Raw genomic sequence first — 18,633 nt, 5'->3', positions numbered from 1 at the left:
TGCCACGGCCGTGGCATTGTCCGATTGAATGCGCACTGGATAGCCCTGAAGGTACTCCGTCCAGTGGACTAGGCAAAGCCTGATTGCTCTCAGCTCCACAACATTGATCGGTAACCTGGATTCTTCCAGGGACCAGACCCCATGAGCAGAAAGCTTGCTGATAACACCTCCCCACCCGACTGGCATCCGTGGTGATCACAGTCCAATATAAGAGGAGAAAGGATTTTCCTTGTTTGAGCATCGGGCACCGAAGCCACCATATCAGGGACCCCCTGGTCACCTGGTTCAGCTGGATCTGATTGTCCAGGAAATTTGGATCTTTGTTCCATTTGAGAAGGATTTCTTTCTGGAGGATTCTCGTGTGGAATTGAGTGAAAGAGACCGCCTCCAAGGACGACACCATCAGTTCCAGAACTCTCATACAAGTCCGGACGACCATTTGCTGGACAGCAATAGCTGAATCGCAGTCTGGAGCTTTTGAAGTTTGTCCGGAGGAAGAAACACCCTGGCTGAGGATGAATCCAAAGTCAGGCCCAGATAGTCCAGTCTCATGGATGGAACCAGGGATGACTTCTGAAGGTTCAGAATCCACCCGAAATCCTCCAGAGTTCTCATGGTGATCTCTAAATTTGTCACCAGCACCATGGGAGACTCTGCATGGAGAAGCAGATCGTTTAGGTAACCCAGGACCGATATCCCCCGCTGGCGTAACGAAGCCAGGGCCAGAGCCAGAGCTAACACCTTTGTGCAGAGGCAAAACCAAAGCGTAACGCCACAAACTGATAATGATCCTCTCCCACAGCAAAACTGAGAAACCGTTGATGTCCTGCACATATCGGGATGTGAAGGTAGGCATCTTTGATGTTTATGGAGGCAAAGAAATCCCCCTGGTGTAGGGAAGCCACCACCGTTCGAACGGATTCCATCTTGACTTCCTTCCTGGGGACTGTAAACAGGTCTGAATAAAAGCCCTGAAAGCGTTTCGAATACGGAACGTTTCGAATACGGAACCCACTTGTCTTGTATCCGGGATAGCCACAGGTCCGGGAACCGGCAAAACATCACCCCACCCCAGATACGGGCGAGTGCGCACCTTCAGGCCGAAGGGGTCTTATCCGCAGGTCTGGAGAAACCCGAATTTTGTTTGCCAGACCAGGGTCGCTTGAGCCACCCGAAGGGCCCTTGAAAGACTTTGAATCCTTATCACTTGTCCCAGAGGGACGAAAAAACTTTTTATGTGCTGAAAAGGAGGGACCCCGTCTATAACGAGGGTCCTTACCCTTGTTAGCCTGTGGAGGAAGGTACGCTAACCCCCTTGTAAGACCTTTGATAATGTCATCAAGTGTAGCCCCAAACAGGCGATCACCTTGAAAAGGTAGATCAGTCAAGGCCTTTTTTGAGGTCTGATCCGCAGACCAGCATTTTAGCCAAAGTATACTCCGGAGTACCACTGCCGAAACCGACAGTCAGGCCAATATTAGAGCTGCATCCAGAGAGGCATCGCAAACAAATTCCAGTCCCTGCACCAACTGGTTCATCAGTTCCGCAAAGGCAGGGGAGAGCTGTACTCCCTCCAGGTCACAGCGTAGTAACTTAGCCCATTCAGTCAAGGTTTGTGACACAAGGGCAATAGTAAATACTATTCTTAGTGCAGACCCCGCCAGGGACTACATATCGTGGGCCACAGACTCCGCCTTTCTATCCGCCTGATCCTTAAAGAAAGGGGAATCCTCCACTGGGATTATAGTAGCTTTATTCAGTCTGGAGACCAGGGGGAGTCTACCGTAGGTGGCACAGTCCACTTTTTTATAAGGGATTTCTCAAAGGGGTAGCATCTAACAATCAGCTTAGGGACCCCAGAGAGACATTTTGGGCGGTCCCATTCTTTTTTGACCATGTTGTCAAAATGCGCGTGAAGGGGAAAAACCTTCCCAGCTTTGGATGGCTTGTGAGTGCCAAACGTAACCTGTGCCTCAGTCACATTTGCAGCTGCGTCCTCTATTTTTAGGGTCTCACGCACCGATGTAACCAGTGCGTCCACCAGTGCCTTTTCTTGCGCGGTGGTGGAGAGAGAGGTGTCATCCTCACTATCAGAGAAGACAGGGAGCAAAGTAATAGACCCGGCTGGGAGACCCACATCTGCGGTGGCTGAATCAGATTTAGAATCTGACCCATCATTTTAGGCAGGGGTAGGTGGGGGCATTTTTTAGTACTTCGCCCCTTAAAGGCCACATCCACCTGGGACACAATGGATTCCAGGACCGCTGACAGTGCATCTATGGATATCTGGGATCCGGAGGGCCCTACGGCCTCCTTGAGGGGGTCAGGTGGGGAAAGGTGTTCCGCAAGGTCCATGTTGCACCAGGGGAACCCTGCAGCAAAAAGTTGGAAAAAAGCTTTTTTTTTTCCAAGAATGTCCCACCACACTGTAGTGCCCCCAAGAGGTCAGGCAGAGTGCACTGAAGACCCGCAGCATAGAGAAAGACCCCCCCCCCCCAGACTCACCACCCTCACCAGAGATGCACCAGGAAGGCCCAGAACGTCTGCACAGCACGTGTCAGCAGTGATCTTGATAAGAGAAGAAAAACCTGAGTGTCAGCACTACGGTACAGGGAGGGGCTCCACCACCACAAACAACGCCTCTAGGAACTCCAAAAACATGGCCGCCATTGATTTTCAATGGGGATAAACCGCAAAATGGCCGCTGGACTACACAAACATGGCCGCCGATCTTTAATAGCACACAGGCTACAAGAAAATGGCGGCCCCACGGAGCTTCTGAGGGCCCTCAAGGAGACACCCCAGCCTCCTTGACGAGATTGACAGGAAAGGGGCCGTGTAAGTGACAGGTGAATCCCCCCGCACGATCGATCATCCGGTCATGGGCACTCACTGTCAGCCTGATGCCTGGTCCCAGCCCCCGGGAGAAGGGGGGTGTGTGACAGGACAGCGGGGAACCTGGGGGAGCGAGGGTCTGACCGTCCTAGGGAGGGGCCCGCGTCCACCCCAAAGCTTGCCAGGGGGAGAGGGGGAACATTTACTTACCATACCTGGAACAGGCGGGCACCATCTCCTGACAGAACCCCTCTCCGCAGAAGTGGGGAGCTGTTGGCCAATAGGAACGCTGCGACTCAGACCGAGACCCGGTCGTATGTGACCTGGCGAGACGTTTAACTTGCAGGGCCAGTCCCCGTCCGGTGGACTATGTTGCGGCTGACCCAGCACAGAGCTCGCTGGCCGGCTGGGGTGACCACTGGATCTTTATATCCAGCCCGTCGCACAAATCTGGCTTAATTGCTTGTAGATCTCACAGGAAAAATATCCAGAGAAAAAACTATCTAGAAATACCATATTTTTCCGTGTATAAGATGCTACTTTTTGCTCACATTTTTATGCTGTAAATCGAGGGGCGTCTTATACACGGTCAGTAAGCAGAATAGAGAGCTGCACGGGTGCGTAGCTGCCCATAGTGTCAAAGAGGCTTCCTCCAATCGCAAGCTGTGGACGTCCGATGATGCTGTAAAGGCGGAGATGCGATACCGTTGGGAGGTTGCAGTGCGCAGATGCGAGAGAGAGAGAGAGGTGCGAGAACGGAGCTGTCAGAAAATAACAAAATGAGTACCGGTACTGGTAAGCGATTGTCATACACTGCTAAATTCAAACTTAGTGTAATTCGCTATGCAAAAGGGCTGCAGTGAGACAGTTTGGACCTCCGCCCACTGAGTGCATGATCAGACAGTGGAGAAAACAGGAAGAACAACTCCTTAAGATACCAAAAAAAAGGAAGGCCTTAAGAGGAAAACCAGCAAAATGGCCAAACTTGGAGCAGAGGCTTAAGAGTTGGATTATGGAGCAGCACCAAAATGGCTTATGTGTGTCAACCAAGCTTATTCAATGTCAGGCAAGAATGTTTGCAAGCGAAATGAACATTGTTGATTTTGCAGGAAAGGCAAAATGGTGCTTTAATTTCACGAGGAGAGAAGGGTTGGCCATAAGAACAAGAACAAAGTTAGCTCAGAAAATGCCACCAGTTTATGAGGATAAAATCCAAAAGTTTCATTCCCATGTCATACAACTCCGGAAAAAATATGATTTTGCAACAAGTCAGATTACAAACATGGATGAGGTGCCTCTCAATTTTGATGTGCCTTCCAACAGAACTGTAGATGTGAAAGGAATCAAAACAGTGGCAATCAAAACAAGTGGCCATGAAAAGACACACTATACTGCTGTGCTTTCATGCTGTGCAGATGGTACTAAACTGCCTCCTATGCTCATCTTTAAGAGGAAACCATATCCTAAAGAGACCATACCACCTGGCATTATTGTCCAAGTTCAAGAGAAGGGATGGATGAATGAAGACATTATGGCTATTTGGTCTGAAAAGGTTTGGTACAGAAGACCTGGAGGGCTCTTAAAGAAGCCAGCTCTGCTGGTCTTTGATCAGTTCCGTGCACATTTAACAGAAAAGACAAAAAGGGTTGCATCAGATTTGTGAACACTCCTAGCAGTTATTCCTGGTGGGCTTACAGGTCAGCTACAGCCACTAGATGTGTCAACCAACAAACTATTTAAAGCCCTGATGAGAGAAGAATGGAGCAGATGGATGCAAAAAGCAGGTGATAACTTGACACCGACAGGAAGAGTGAAAAAACCAACCATTACTGAGGTCTGCAATTGGGTCCTAAACTCATGGTATGGTGTCAAACAAGAGGTGATTGTGAAGTCCTTTAAGAAATGTGGAATCAGCAATGCCATGGACGGAGCTGAGGATGATCTCACATATATCGATAGTGACTCAGAAGACAGCAGTGATGCAATAGCAGTTGAAGAAATTGACACTGAAGAAGAAGAGAGCAGTGATGCAAGAGAGGCTGAATAAAGTGATATGCTGCAATATATCATACTATGAGCATGTAAACGTTACCTGCAGTACTGGTACTTACTAAATAAAAATGTGTCCAAAAATGTTCCCTGTTTTAATGGTATGTTTAAAATCTTGTTTTCTGAATTTTGGGTTGGAAAAGTGGGGGGCGTCTTATACATGGGGGCGTCTTATACACGGAAAAATACGGTAAACTTTCTAGAAAAAAACTTTTGCCAGGCTCCTGTAGGGGGCAGTATAACCCTACTGTTATGAAGAACAGAGACTGCGTCCGTCAATGAACGATAGAGAAAAGCCTCTTCAGGTGAGCTTTACATTGTAACAGTTTTAACAAATGTTATAGCAAATTCTTACCCCACAATTGCTTTGTAGAATCTGTCATTCCAGTGGTTAAAAAAAAAAAAAAACTAACAAGAAACACAAAACTAGGGAAGTACAGAAACAAGCAATATAAGTAGAGTGGTAAAAATTATATTTTATTTATCATTGAAATAGTACTCACTGACAGAATTCTGCTTCAACAGATCACAGACCTCATTGCTGTTCTTCAGGAATCCGATGAAGTGCATCAGCTGGTCCTCAGGAACACCGGAATGACAGATGCACTGCTTGAACACCTCATGCCAGCTATAATAGTTAGTAATTCAGAAGTTGAAAGCATCAACCTGAACCTCAATGAGATTGGCCCACAGGGAGTGGGGAGACTCATTCAGCTGTTGAAACAGAAGCCTTGTATACAGAGTTTACTGTAAGTAATATGAAGCTTCCTTAATCACCCCTTCCTGTCATAATTCTGTCACTTTATTCACAATCCATACCTAAACATGCAATTACCCCTTAATTGTATTGTATCTGTACTGTCTGCCTTTATATCGTAAAGTGATGTGCAAACTGTTGGCGCTATATAACTCCTGTATAATACCAATCATTCTAACAATACACATATATACAACTCCTTTGGGATCATGTATAAAAGACAAAATATAAAAGGTGAACTCTAGGTAAGCAGCTAAAAGAAGATCTAAAATACATATATTTAAAATCCATAACCTCGCAAAAGATTTGTAAAGCTAGATTTGCAGCTAGATTTGTGATTAAAATCACAATCTCCAATGTAGCAAAAGTTTGGTGAAAACACATCTTCGGCCTGTTGGCTGGACAAGAGAGGAGCAGCAGAACAGTGTTTAGTCATACTGCTCGTTCCATTTGTCTAAAAATGTGCCCTGCTGAAGAGCCTGCTTGGCTCCTGGTGGGGGTCCTCCCTCTCCTAGTCTGATTGCTGCTGTGCAAGGGATTGCAAAAAGCGCATATCAAGACTGATTCAGGTGCCTTTTATAGTGGCAATAAATATTCAGCTGTATTAGTGTTTCTTATCTGTCTGGAGCTCAGCTTTGAATAAGCGGTTTGAACAAATTTTGTCCTTTTTTCACCTACTTACTTAAAGCTGAACGCCAGGCACAAAATATTTGATTAAAATGTCTTCCTCAATAGCCACAAATGAAACAAATCACTTTGTATTCACCAAATGCCTTTGCAAATCCAGTTAATACCTTGTAAAAGTAGCTGTGACATCATCACTGTGCTACACAGTGTGTGCAGGGAGCAGAGCATTGGAAGGGATCCAGCAGGGCCACCAACTACAGGCAGCCTGCCAATCACTACAGGAGGGGAGGAGGCGAATATAAGACCAGTTACCCTGCACAAGGAAAGAGAGCAGCAGTGACTGGTGTTTATTGCAGGAAGCTTCTTCAGAAAGGAAAAGTTTTATGTTGGATTACTACGAAAATCTGGAAAAAAAATATAAAGCACACCAAGATTCAAGAAAGAATATACATGCCGGTTGTGTCAAGACAATATTTGCTTATCCCAGAGTTCAGCTCTAAAATAGATAAAAAGTCCTACTCCCGATAAGGCATAGGTTTTCAAGCCATTATCTTCTATCCATCTGTTAACCCACCTCCCCACCAAACATTTACAACATTCTTGTATGTTGTTGGGTAGACAGTCCAAACAAAGCAGTGTCTTTTCTGCCTTTGATGTTGAGTTTATCCTCAGGTAAAACACATCATCCCAAAGGTGTTCTATCGGGTTGAGGTCAAGACTCTGTGCAGGCCAGTCACGTTTCTACAACCCAAACTCGATAATCCATGTCTTTATGGAACTGGTCTAAATCAGTTGGTGGAGGTGAGATTATGGTGTTGGGTTATTTTGCAGGGGTTGGGCTTGGCCCCTTAGTTCCAGTGAATGGAACTCTTAAGGTGTCAGCATACCAAGACATTTTGGAAAATGTCATGCTCCCAACTTTGTGGGAAAAGCTTGGGGATGGCCTCTTCCTGTTCCATAAAGACATGGCTTAGCAAGTTTGGGGTGCAGAAACGTGACTGGCCTGCTCAGAGTCCTGACCTCAACCTGATAGAACATCTGATGGATGAATTAGAGTGGGGACTAGGAGCCAGGCCTTCTCGTCCACATCAGTTCATGACCTCACAAATGAGCTTCTGGAAGAATGGACATAGACACACTCCTAAACCTTGTGGACAGCCTTCCCAGAAGAGATGAAGCTGTTACAGCTGCAAAGGGTGGGCCAACTCAAAATTTAGAAACTAAAATTGAACAGCGCTATGGATTATAGGACTATAATCATATCGCGTAAGCTTCCACAAACTTACCCCTGGGAGAAACCAGGGGTCAGAAGAATTGAATAAAGGTGTTGTTGGTATATGGCGCTGCCTTTTTAAACCAACCAGTGAAAAGTGCTTTGCTCAATATAAATTACGTGAACAAATAAAAACCAAAATAAAATTAAATATAATTCATACACTTATACCTAGTGTATTTCAAATAGAGCATACAAGTACAGTAAAACCTTGGTTTGAGAGTAACTTGGTTTGAGAGCGCTTTGTAAGACAAGCAAAATTTTCAAATAAATTTTGACTTGATATACAAGCGATGTCTTGATATACAAGTAGCCTCAAGTCACAGCTGAGTATAAAAGAGAAGAGAGGCGCCTCTAAGTGTTGCAATATGGTTACATTTAATGAAGGTACAACATTTAGCAACTCACATGGTTGATGATTGGAACAGTCACATCTAAGGATGCAGGCATCCAGGCTAAAGCTGTCCACATAGACCATTCTCCGCACCGCCATCTACGTCATCCCTTCCATGCTGCCCCTCGCTTTCAGATCGCTTTACTGCAGGGTGGCCTTCCCGGTCAGGATTACAGACTGGCAGCCGGCGGTGCAGAAGATGGTCTATGTGGACAGCTTTACCCCGGATGCCTGCATACTTAGAAGTGCCTGTTTTATTCATCAACCATGTGAGTTGCTAAATGTTGTACCTTCATTAAATGGAACCATATTGCTACACTTAGAGGCGCCTCTCTTCTCTTTGATACTCTGTAGCTCCTGCTGGATTTTGCTTCTAATCCCCTTGTGGAAGCGGCTATTTGTGGATGGACATTTTATGGTTATATAACCTATCGTAATGCTATAATCTTTCTATATTGACTATAAACTGAAGCACTTATGAATAAATGGTTGTGGAACGAATCATCTGAGTTTTCATTATTTCTTATGGGGAAATTCGCTTTGATATAAGAGTGCTTTGGATTACAAGCATGTTTCCGGAACAAATTATGCTCGCAATCCAAGGTTTTACTGTATAGTGAATATAAGGTGCACCGTGCTATTAAAAATAAACGTGCAAATAATATCTAGTAAAGTGCAAATTTTGAGTGCAAAATAAAAATTGCTGTACCAGTGTTTTATAAACTTTATTGATGAGGAAAAGTGCTTATATAGTGCAATTGGTACATATAAAAGTGAAAATTTCCAAGTTGCTGTGAAGACCTCTATGTGGAGGCTCCATAGGTGCCAAATGATACTCAAAGATGTGAATACAGAAAATAATAAAAGATATATATATATATATATATATATATATATATATATATCTATATGTACCCCAATTAAGGTTAGGATTGTTGTGAAAGTGGTATAAAAAGTGCTGACAGTGCTCTAGCCCAAACGTGAATACCAGTTGTTGCCAGCAATGATTACCGGTTGCAATGGGGGTGCTGATAGTGCCTATACCCGTGGCCCCCAAACAGGTACTGCACTCACCCTTGTGTTCCCCCTTGGAGATAGGGGTGCTGGCTGCAAATGATCACGAGTCCTGGGCTGCCCTGATATGATGGTGGGATCGACTGTATAATTCTCCCTTGAGGTCTGTGGGGTCTGGTGGGCTCAGATAGAAAACAGGGGATCCCCCATAGGGTAATATGTACAGCACAATCGCAACAAACAAAGCAGTAAACTCACAGTATTGAATACGAGCTTCAGCGGGGGAAAAAACGCCGGGACACCTCCACGTTCCACGGCTCTAGCTCCCCTAACCGGAAGTGACGTTGACATACTGGGCGGAACTCAGTACGTCAACGTCACTTCCGGTTAGGGGAGCTCGAGCCGTGGAACGCGGAAGTGTCCAGACGTTTTTTTTCCCCGCTAAAGCTCGTATTCAATACTGTGAGTTTACTGCTTTGTTTGTTGCATTTGTGCAGTCCGCGGTCGGCTTTCTGGTGATAACAACTGATGCCAATCAGGCGGCACGTCTGCCGGCTGGTTAGAGTCTTGGATCAGGTAACCCGGAAGCGACTTCACGTCAATTCCGGTTTACTTGGCTGCTAACAGCGCTGATTTAAAAAAACTGACAGTATTCAAAAATGCAGATTTCTGCATTTTGAATACTTTGAAGTGCATTGGAGGGGTCTTTTAGACTCCAGATCCCTCCATAAAGAGTACCTGTCACTGCCTATTACTGTCACAAGGGATGTTTACATTCTTTGTGACAGCAATAAAAGTGATCAGATTTTTTTTTTTTTTGCGTGGAACGCAAACAGTGTGGAACATGGAACAGTGTTAAAAATAGAGCGCCCCCGTGCCCATGAGCTCACGCACCAAAGAAAATGCATACGTAAGTCACGCTCGCAAATGTAAACGGTGTTCAAATCACACGTGAGGTATTGCCGCGATCCTCAGTGCGAGAGCAATAATTCTAGCAAAAGACCTCCTATGTAACTCTAAACGTAACTCTAAACTGGTAAATGTTAAAAATTTTTAAAGCGCTGGCCCATGGAGATTTTTAAGTACTGTAGTTTGTTGCCATTCCACGAGTGTGCGCAATTTTAAACTGTAACATATTCGGTATCTATTTACTCGGCGTGACATCATCTTCGCCAATAGACAAAAGAATTAGGTTAACTTTACTGTTTTTTTTTTTAATTTAGTGAAGCGTATTTTTTCCAAAGAAATTGTGTTTGAAAGAACGCTGCGCAAACAGTGCGTGACAAAATATATTTCAACGACCGACATTTTATTCTCCAGAGTCTTTGTTAAAAAAATATATATAGTGTTTGGGGGCTCAAAGTAATTTTCTAACAAAAAAATACTGATTTTAACTTGTAAAAATGTGTCAGAAATAGGTTTTTGTGTGTGTGTGTAAAGGCAGGCGTCTCAATACTTGTGGTAATATAGTGCAGGGCCCCAATCACATTTTTTTTCTTTTTTGCCTGCAGGCGGAAGCTTTTCAGCACATTGCATTTTTACAATAATGTTACAATTTTTGAAAAATATGTTCTGGTGCATACCTGTATGCATTTCAGCACACATGCATTAAAGAGGTTATTTAAATGTATGCCAAAACTGTACAAAAAATGGCTGTAAATTTCACCACAATGCATACATGTTAAAGAGCTGTGGAGCTTTTGTGACTTTTGAAGAAATTGTGCATAATATGTTAAAAACATGAAACAAATAAAGCATTGCATCATGTGATTAAATCTCACAATTTTTCCTAATTTAATTTTTGTCATGGAAGTGTGATCTTACGTAGTAAATGTGTAACAATGAAATCATTTGCTCTTTTCCTGCAGATTATATGGGAACCAGTTAGGAGATAAAGGTATAAAGAGTCTTTTGTGTGGCCTATCGGAGATTCTGATTACACAGCAGCGGATGAACACCACCTTATCATATAGCATGCCACTGGTTCAGCTGTCAGAACTGGACATTGGAGGAAATCACATGAGTGCTGAAGCACTCAGAACTGTAGCAGAATATTTGAAGCTGAATCCATTCCTAAAACACCTTGGCCTAGCCCATATCTCTGTACAGGCCCCTGCCGCCTGGCAGGAGCTGTTTGATGCACTAAAAATAAACACAAACCTCTCCCACCTCCTTTTGGATGAGAATGATCTTGGTGACAGTGGAGCCAGGCTGGTGGCAAAAGTTATACAAGTAAACCGGTCCCTTGTCACTATTGACCTGGATGGCAATGACATTGGTGAGGAAGGGGGAGGAGCCATTGCAGAAAGTCTGGCATCCACTACAGACATGGCACTTAAAACTATAAGCTTAGATGACAATCATATCAGTGAAGGAACCATAGCTGCAATACAGACATTACTAAGGCTAAAGTGCACAGACCAATAAAGACAACTTTGTGGTTTAGTACAGAGTTTATGTGAGACTGGAGGCAAATGCTCAATAGGGAGAACAGAACAGGGTAAAATGTATTTACTGGGTTGTGAGATTTCTAGTGAGGTTGCAACAATAGCAAAATATGTTTACAGCGTTTGTTACCCCAGCATTTCCTATTCCTGATATGTGCCAGCTATATCATGTACTTATATGAAAAAGTCTCCTGTTCTCTTTGTATTGCTTCCTTTGTGTGAAATCCTTGGTGTTCCTGCTAAAAACTGACCACACTAAGCAGAACAGACCGTGGTCAGCTCTCTAGCTATGCTGGGAACTCAGCCTGCTTTCCTCGAATGATCAGACACGCCCCACCTCCTGCACAGCCATTCACTACTGGGAAGCTCAGTGTTCTGCTGCTTCTTTCCCCTAGCTCTTATGCAGCTGAGAACAAAGGGAATGTGGTTACTTCTAAAAAGGGGGAAGAAATGTATTATGCTTTATATTATATATACACACATACATACACACACAAATGCTTTGCCTTTTGTTTGTTTGCCTTTTGTTTCAGTTTTAAACTGAACAGGCTATTTTACAAGGTGATCATTTACAATCACTTTAATTGCTAAAAGTCTAAGTTCACCATTTTTTCCCTCCTTAATTTAGGCTTCCCTATGTACCAATATAAAAGCTTTCTATTTATTCTACACCAGCCCTTACTTTAGCATCTAGTTTGTTTTATAAAGAAAAAAAAAAAAAAAAAAACACTTCTCCATTACTGCCTGCATGACCCTTGGGGCGAGAAAACTTAAAGTGGAACTGCATTGCATCTGAGCACCACAAATGAAAAATGCTTTTTAATTCATTTGTATTATTCAAAGCAATCTCCGCCATCCATCCTTGTCTCCATGCTTTATTTTGCTGAAAAATCATTTTAAAAAACACCCCCTAGCATTTGATCGTGGCCATCTTGAGTAAGGGCAGGTGATTCATGTATCATTTACTTCCTAGAAGCCATCTGCCCTTAGGCATAGGCTGAGCTGAAAACCCTCCCTCCTCTTCTGAAGACTCCTGGGATGTATGACATCATTTGCCTAGGCAAGAAACCAGGAAGTAGCTAAAGAAATGCAAAAACAAAAAAGGTTAAAACAAGTAAATATGATATACTTTCCTATCTATTTACTAATGCTAGCAGCAAAAGAATTCACAATAATCAAGTTGATTGAGAATGTGAAGTTCCAAATTAAAGTTCCAAATTAAGACACAGGAAGGAGTTCACCAGCTGACCTGATTGACACACAACCTGCACCTGCATTTCCCCTCCAGGAGATCGCTCCTGCCCACCTCTGCAGGTTCATGCATTTCCAATGCAATCAGCGCTCACCATTCTCATCTTCATCTTGTATAGATTGTTCATTTGACAGAGTATGTACATTAGTAGCGGAGCAATCAGATAACAGCCAACAGTATGTGGATAGTTGTAATACTGAAAACAGGAAAAATGTCTTGGAAGTCTGTAAGCTCACAATAATCTATACAATCTGATTTTACAATCTCCTTAAGATCTACCATCAACTAGGTAGTGCAAGGGCTTGCCTGATTGCATACAGAGTGATTGGATAAATGGCGTGTCCTCCTATTTTATAGTTTTAGTAAATCTAAAGGAGATTGTACAGAGATTGTACAATCAGATTGTATAGCGTATGGCCATCTTTATACATCTAAAATGAACTGGTCACACTTTTGGCCATTAAATGTTAAAGAGGTTGTAAACCCATATATATATATATATATATTTTTTTTTGTAACCTGAAAGAGAAACACATAATGAGCTAGTATGCACCGCATACTAGCTCATTATGATATACTTACCTTAGAACGAGCCCCCGCCATGCCGCCCGCTTACCTGTATGACGGGCGACATGTCCAGTCGCCCGTCTTCCGGGATCGCGGCATCCGGCCATCTGATTGGCCGGAGCAGCGGTGACGTCACTCCTGCGCACGCGCACTGGAGCCGTCGGTCACGGCACGGGACTCTGAAGGAATGGCACCAGCGGCCGTTCCTTCAGAGCGCATGCGCCAGTGACATCACTGGCTGCATGTAAGGTAAATATCTCCTAAACGGTACATGTTTAGGAGATATTTACAGTACCTATAGGTAAGCCTTATCATAGGCTTACCTATAGGTAAAAGTTGCAGAGGATGGTTTACTTCCTCTTTAATGGCAACCCAAATGCAGAAGCAAACACACATTTATGTCACATGAAGAAACAAGCGTCAAATGCATCAAAACGTGCAAACCAAATCATGCCAGGATGTCCCATGAGCTACTTTACTAGGTATAGGGCAATGCATGATGTGGGAAAAACTAGCCAAAAAAGTGCATCCCCACTAGGCTAGGTGTGAATTAGGCCTAAAGTGAAATTGGTGTTTTCATAGAACAATAAGGCTCCATGCACATCTGTGCGTTTCTGAACGCACAGAAAATCACATAGAAAACATGCGCTTTGCCAGCACAATGCAAACGCACATTACACTTGCATTGCCATTAAATGTTAAATGGCACCCCAGGTGCAGGTAGCAGGCATGTGTTTACCATGTGACAAATACGCTACAACAGCACCAAAAAGTGCAGTAAAAAATGCACCATGCTCCGCTCTACAAGAAAAAATGTTCAGGAGCTTCTTTGGATCGATTGTTGCGCGTAGGGTAGCCCATTCAAGTGAGTCGTCTGACCTATGTGTAAGGGGAAAAAACGCTCAAAGAACACACACACAAACAAAAATAAATAATAATACATGCAGGAACGCGAGTTCCCTCTATGTAAAGGTGTTGAGTCTGTTGAGGTAAAGGTGTTGAGTGTCTCCATTCACTCTCTCCTATTTACTTGTTTAAAGATGGTCATACACTATGCAATCTGATTTTACAATGTCTGTACAATTTCCTTTAGATTTAACAAACTGTGGTATAGGAGGACCCACCTGAACAATCCATTCAATCTGTATTAAATCAGACAGGCCCTTGCACTGCATACATGATGGGAGATTCAAAGGAGATTGTACAATCAGATGGAACAGAAAGTGGTACAGTAATGAGTCTGGTGTGGTCCAGAGAGGTAAACAAGCCCTATTCTGTTATGCAGCAAGCCAGTGCATGATGCGATTCAAAGCTTCCTGGATGTCACATGATCTACAGGAAGTGATGGAAGCAAAAAGCATTTTAAAAACTGAAAAAGACAAGATGAAATTTCAAAGCTGCTATAGATGAGGTAAGTGAGAGATAAACGCATTGAGGTGGCTGGGGCACAAATGGCATTACAAAAGGCTTCAATTTTTTATTAAAAGGGAAATTCTACCTGCAATGTTGAATGTAGGAGAAGTATGGAACTTTTTTCCCTTTTTTGTGAACCCCGTAATTCTTTTTTAAAAGAATCCTATGCTGAGAGCAGGCTGCCATGCCAACCACCCTCTGAAGATAGCATCTGGCCTTTCCCTGGCTTTAAGGCATTTTTTATTTGAGTCCTGCAAGCATACATAAGCATTTTAAAGTGTATTACAAGCTATTTACATGTGTATTTAAGCTTTGGGTGTTTTTGCTATCGCCAACAGAAAGCACTAGGGGGAGGAAATTAGGGGTGGAAAGCTGCGGTTTGGCTGGCCATAGATCAAACTGTATAATATAACCCCAATTCCAAAAAAGTTGGGATGATGTATAAAATCTACATTAAAAACAGAATGCAAGGATTTTCAAATCTTATAGGCCCCTTTCACACGGGCGCCTCAATTCACTTGCTCAGTGGAGGATCGCTCCGCTGATCCCTGCTGAGCAGGAAGGTGACAGGCCTGTCTCCACTCACTGTGCAGAGCGGAGACGGACACAGTCCGGCACTGCTCTGTGGGGAAATCGGGTGGAAACGGACCGCCTGTCTGTTTTCATCCGATCCGCCAGACAGATGGAAAATAGGACCATCTATCTGGATTTTGCGGACAGGATCTGATTGGATAGCGGCAGGTGTCAGCGTACATGTCACCGCTGACATCTGGTGCTCCATTAGGGGTGAATGGAGGGTCCAATCAGGTCTGCCTAAAAAAACTGACTGGCAGACCTGATCAAACGGCCCGTGTGAAAAAGCCCATAAACCCATAATTCACAATAGAAAAATTTTAACCACTTCCCAACCACGCTATAGCCAAATGAATGCTACAGCGCTGCAGTCTAGTTCTGGGAGGGCATCTATGGACATTCTCTCATCGTGCCCGCTGAGGCCTGCAGCCAGTGCACTCTGTGATCACTGTGTCCTTCCGACACACTTAATTACAGATCCGGGTAAGGGGCCAACCACAGTAGCCATTTACCACCATTAGATCAGTTGTGTCCAAACACAGCTGATCACATGTAAACACACTTGCCAGTTATCTGAATTCCTCTCCTCACGCACTGTCACAGCGTGCAAAGAGGAGAGGCGGTAACCGGCAATTGTGACAGGGGACTTTTACACTAATAATCAGGGCACTAATCAGTGCTGCCCATCAGTGCAGCCTCGTCAGCGCATGTCAGCGAAGGAAAAAAATTGCTTATTAGAAACTTTTTTTTTGGTCTTTTATTTGTTTAGCAAAAAATAAAAAACCAGTGGTGAGTAAATATCACCAAAAGAAAGCTCGATCTGTTCTAAAAAAACTGCTAAAAATTTCTTGTGTACAGTGTTGTATGACTGCATAATTGTAATTTAAAGAGCGACAGTGCTGAAAGCTGAAAAGTGGCCTGGGCAGGAAGGGGATGAAAGTGAGAAACTGTACCATTTTAACCAGTTGCCGACCGCCCTATAGCAGTGTTACTGCTACAGGGTGACCGCGCTGTGCAGGATCACATAAATATACATGATCCTGCACTTCCGGGGTATCGAGCCCAAGTGCATGGTGCCACCAGCGCGCTGCCGCTGTGATACTACAAAGCGGGACTCGCAGACCCGACATCCGCCGGCACCTGCTGATTGGTACACAGGCAGTGTGGCAATCTGCCTGTATAAACAAAGCAGAGCGCAGTTCTGTCAGTAGGGAAGGAATTGATCCTGCGTTCTGAAAGCAGGAACATGTATCAATGTCTTCCCCCAGTAAAAGCACCTCCCAGACAGTAAGAAAACACTGTCTAGGTTCAGTGTTAACCCTATGATCACCCCTGTTTAACACCTTCCCAGCCAGTGTCATTAGTATAGTGACAGTGCACATTTTTAGCACTGATCACTGTATTAGTGTCACTGGTCCCAAAAAGTGTCAGTGTCCTGACTGTCCGCCGCAATATCTCAGTCCCGCTATAAGTCGCTGATCTCTACCATTACTAGTAAAAACAAATAAATAAAAAGATCCCATAATTTGTAGACACTATAACATTTGCGCAAACCAACCAATGTACACTTATTGGAATTTTTTTTTTACCAAAAATATGCAACAGAATACATATTGGAAATAGATGAAGAGATTTTTTTTTTTTTTATTGGATAGGTTTTATAGTAGAAAGTAAAAAACATTTATTTTTTCTTCAAATACCACCAAAAGAAAGCTCCATTTGTGGGGGGAAAAAAAGACATAAATTTTGTTTGGGTACAATGTCATACAACTGTGCAATTGTCAGTTAAAATGGCCTGGTCATGAAGGGGGGAAAATCTTCCGGAGGGCAAGAGGGTTAAGAAAAAAAAAGGTCATTTTGAGATTGATGGCAGCAGCACATCTGAAACAAGAAGCCAGGACATAGTCATGTTTACCACGGTGTAGCATCCCCTCGTCTTTTAACAACACTCTGGTAACATCTGGGAACTGAGGAGACCAGTTGCTGGAGTTTTTGGAGAGGAATGTTGTCCCATTCTTGCCTGATATAGAATTCTAACTGGTCTACAGTTCTGCGTCTTCTTTGTCATTTCAGGATTATTATTAATATTATAATAATACAGGTTTTATATAGCGCCAACAGTTTTCGCACAGCTTTACAACATGAGGGCAGACAGTACAGTTACAAAACAATTCAATACAGGAGGAATCAGAGGGCCCTGCTCGTTAGAGCTTACAATCTAGGAGGAAGGGTCAAGCAATACAAAAAATAATACCTATGGGGGGGGGGGGGGTGAGCTGATGGAGAAAATTGAATTACAGTTGCTAGGTGTGGGCAGGAAAAGCTTCTCTGAAAAGGAGGGTTTTCAGGGATCCTCTAAAAGCAAACAGAGTAGCAGACAATTGGACAGATTGGGGAAGGGAGTTCCATAGGATGGGACAGGCTCTGAAAAAGTCCTAGAGGCAAGCATGGGAGGAGGTGATGAGGGAGCTAGAGATCAGGAGGTCTTGGGAGGAATGAAGAGAATGATTAGCTTGGTATTTGAGACTAGGCTAGTGATGTAGGTGGGGGCTGAGTAGTGGATGGCTTTGCAAGTTGTTGTTAGTATTTTGAATTTAATTTGTTGGTTTTGTTGGTAAGATAGATGAGACTGGCAGCAGCATTCATGTGCCAAATGTTTGCAATTGGTGAAAGGTCTGGATTGCAGGCAAACCAGTTAAGCACTGGACTCTTTTACTACTAAGCCATGCTGTTGTCATAGATGCAGTAGATGCATACAGAAGTATGCAAGGCCTTCTTTAAAAAAGACGTTGTTGGGATGGAGGCATTTGCTGCTCTAAAACCTGGATATATCTTTCAGAATTGATGGTACCCACCACGGGGCTACCTCCGGTATCTGATGTTTGTCACCTTTATTTGTTTATGGACTTCATTTGTCACCCAGTCACTTTGCTTTGTCGTTGGACACCAATCATATGGACTTTTATAACACATGATAATCACCTTGCTTTAAAAGACTGTTTACATGCACTGATCACTTTAAATATATACATCTTCCGTTGATATCTTTGCACTCAGTCACTTGATTGTTTACTGCACTGGCCACTTTATTTATTATTATTTAATATTTTTATCAGTTGACACCCTATTTATTGTCACTGATCACTTTACTGCCATTGATGGTTATTATTTCATTTGTGCACTCCCGTCACCTTATTGGCACATTTTTTTATATATTATTCTGCACCTTAATATTTTGGGCATATTTATATGCACCTGATCACTTTATTTACACCCCTTTGCCACTCATATTTGCTTTAATGTATATGCATTACTTTTAGCATATTTATACCATTTATTTATTCATGTATTTATTGCTTATTTTTATATCTATTTAGTATATTCACTGGAACACATACCTTCTTCATTCCTATCTATTTATTAAGGTGTCCC

General features: G+C 43.3%; 1 protein-coding gene across 1 annotated transcript in view; it reads left to right on the top strand.

Moving 5' to 3' along the window:
* Window positions 1-11,402, top strand: part of LOC309560060 (uncharacterized protein) — a 131,582-nt gene extending 120,180 nt beyond the window's left edge. Inside the window, exons 10-11 of the mRNA XM_082263578.1 lie at window positions 5,410-5,633; window positions 10,818-11,402. Coding sequence (XP_082119704.1) covers window positions 5,410-5,633; window positions 10,818-11,376 — 783 coding nt within the window. The 3' untranslated portion in view covers window positions 11,377-11,402. The remainder of the gene's footprint in view (window positions 1-5,409; window positions 5,634-10,817) is intronic.
* The last annotated feature ends 7,231 nt before the right edge of the window (window positions 11,403-18,633 follow it).

This window comes from Pelophylax lessonae (assembly GCF_965119305.1).
Source record: "Pelophylax lessonae genome assembly, chromosome: 7".
Lineage (NCBI taxonomy): Eukaryota > Metazoa > Chordata > Amphibia > Anura > Ranidae > Pelophylax > Pelophylax lessonae.
The sequence above is the reverse complement of the archived record's forward strand: the minus strand, read 5'-3'. Positions and strand labels throughout refer to the sequence as shown.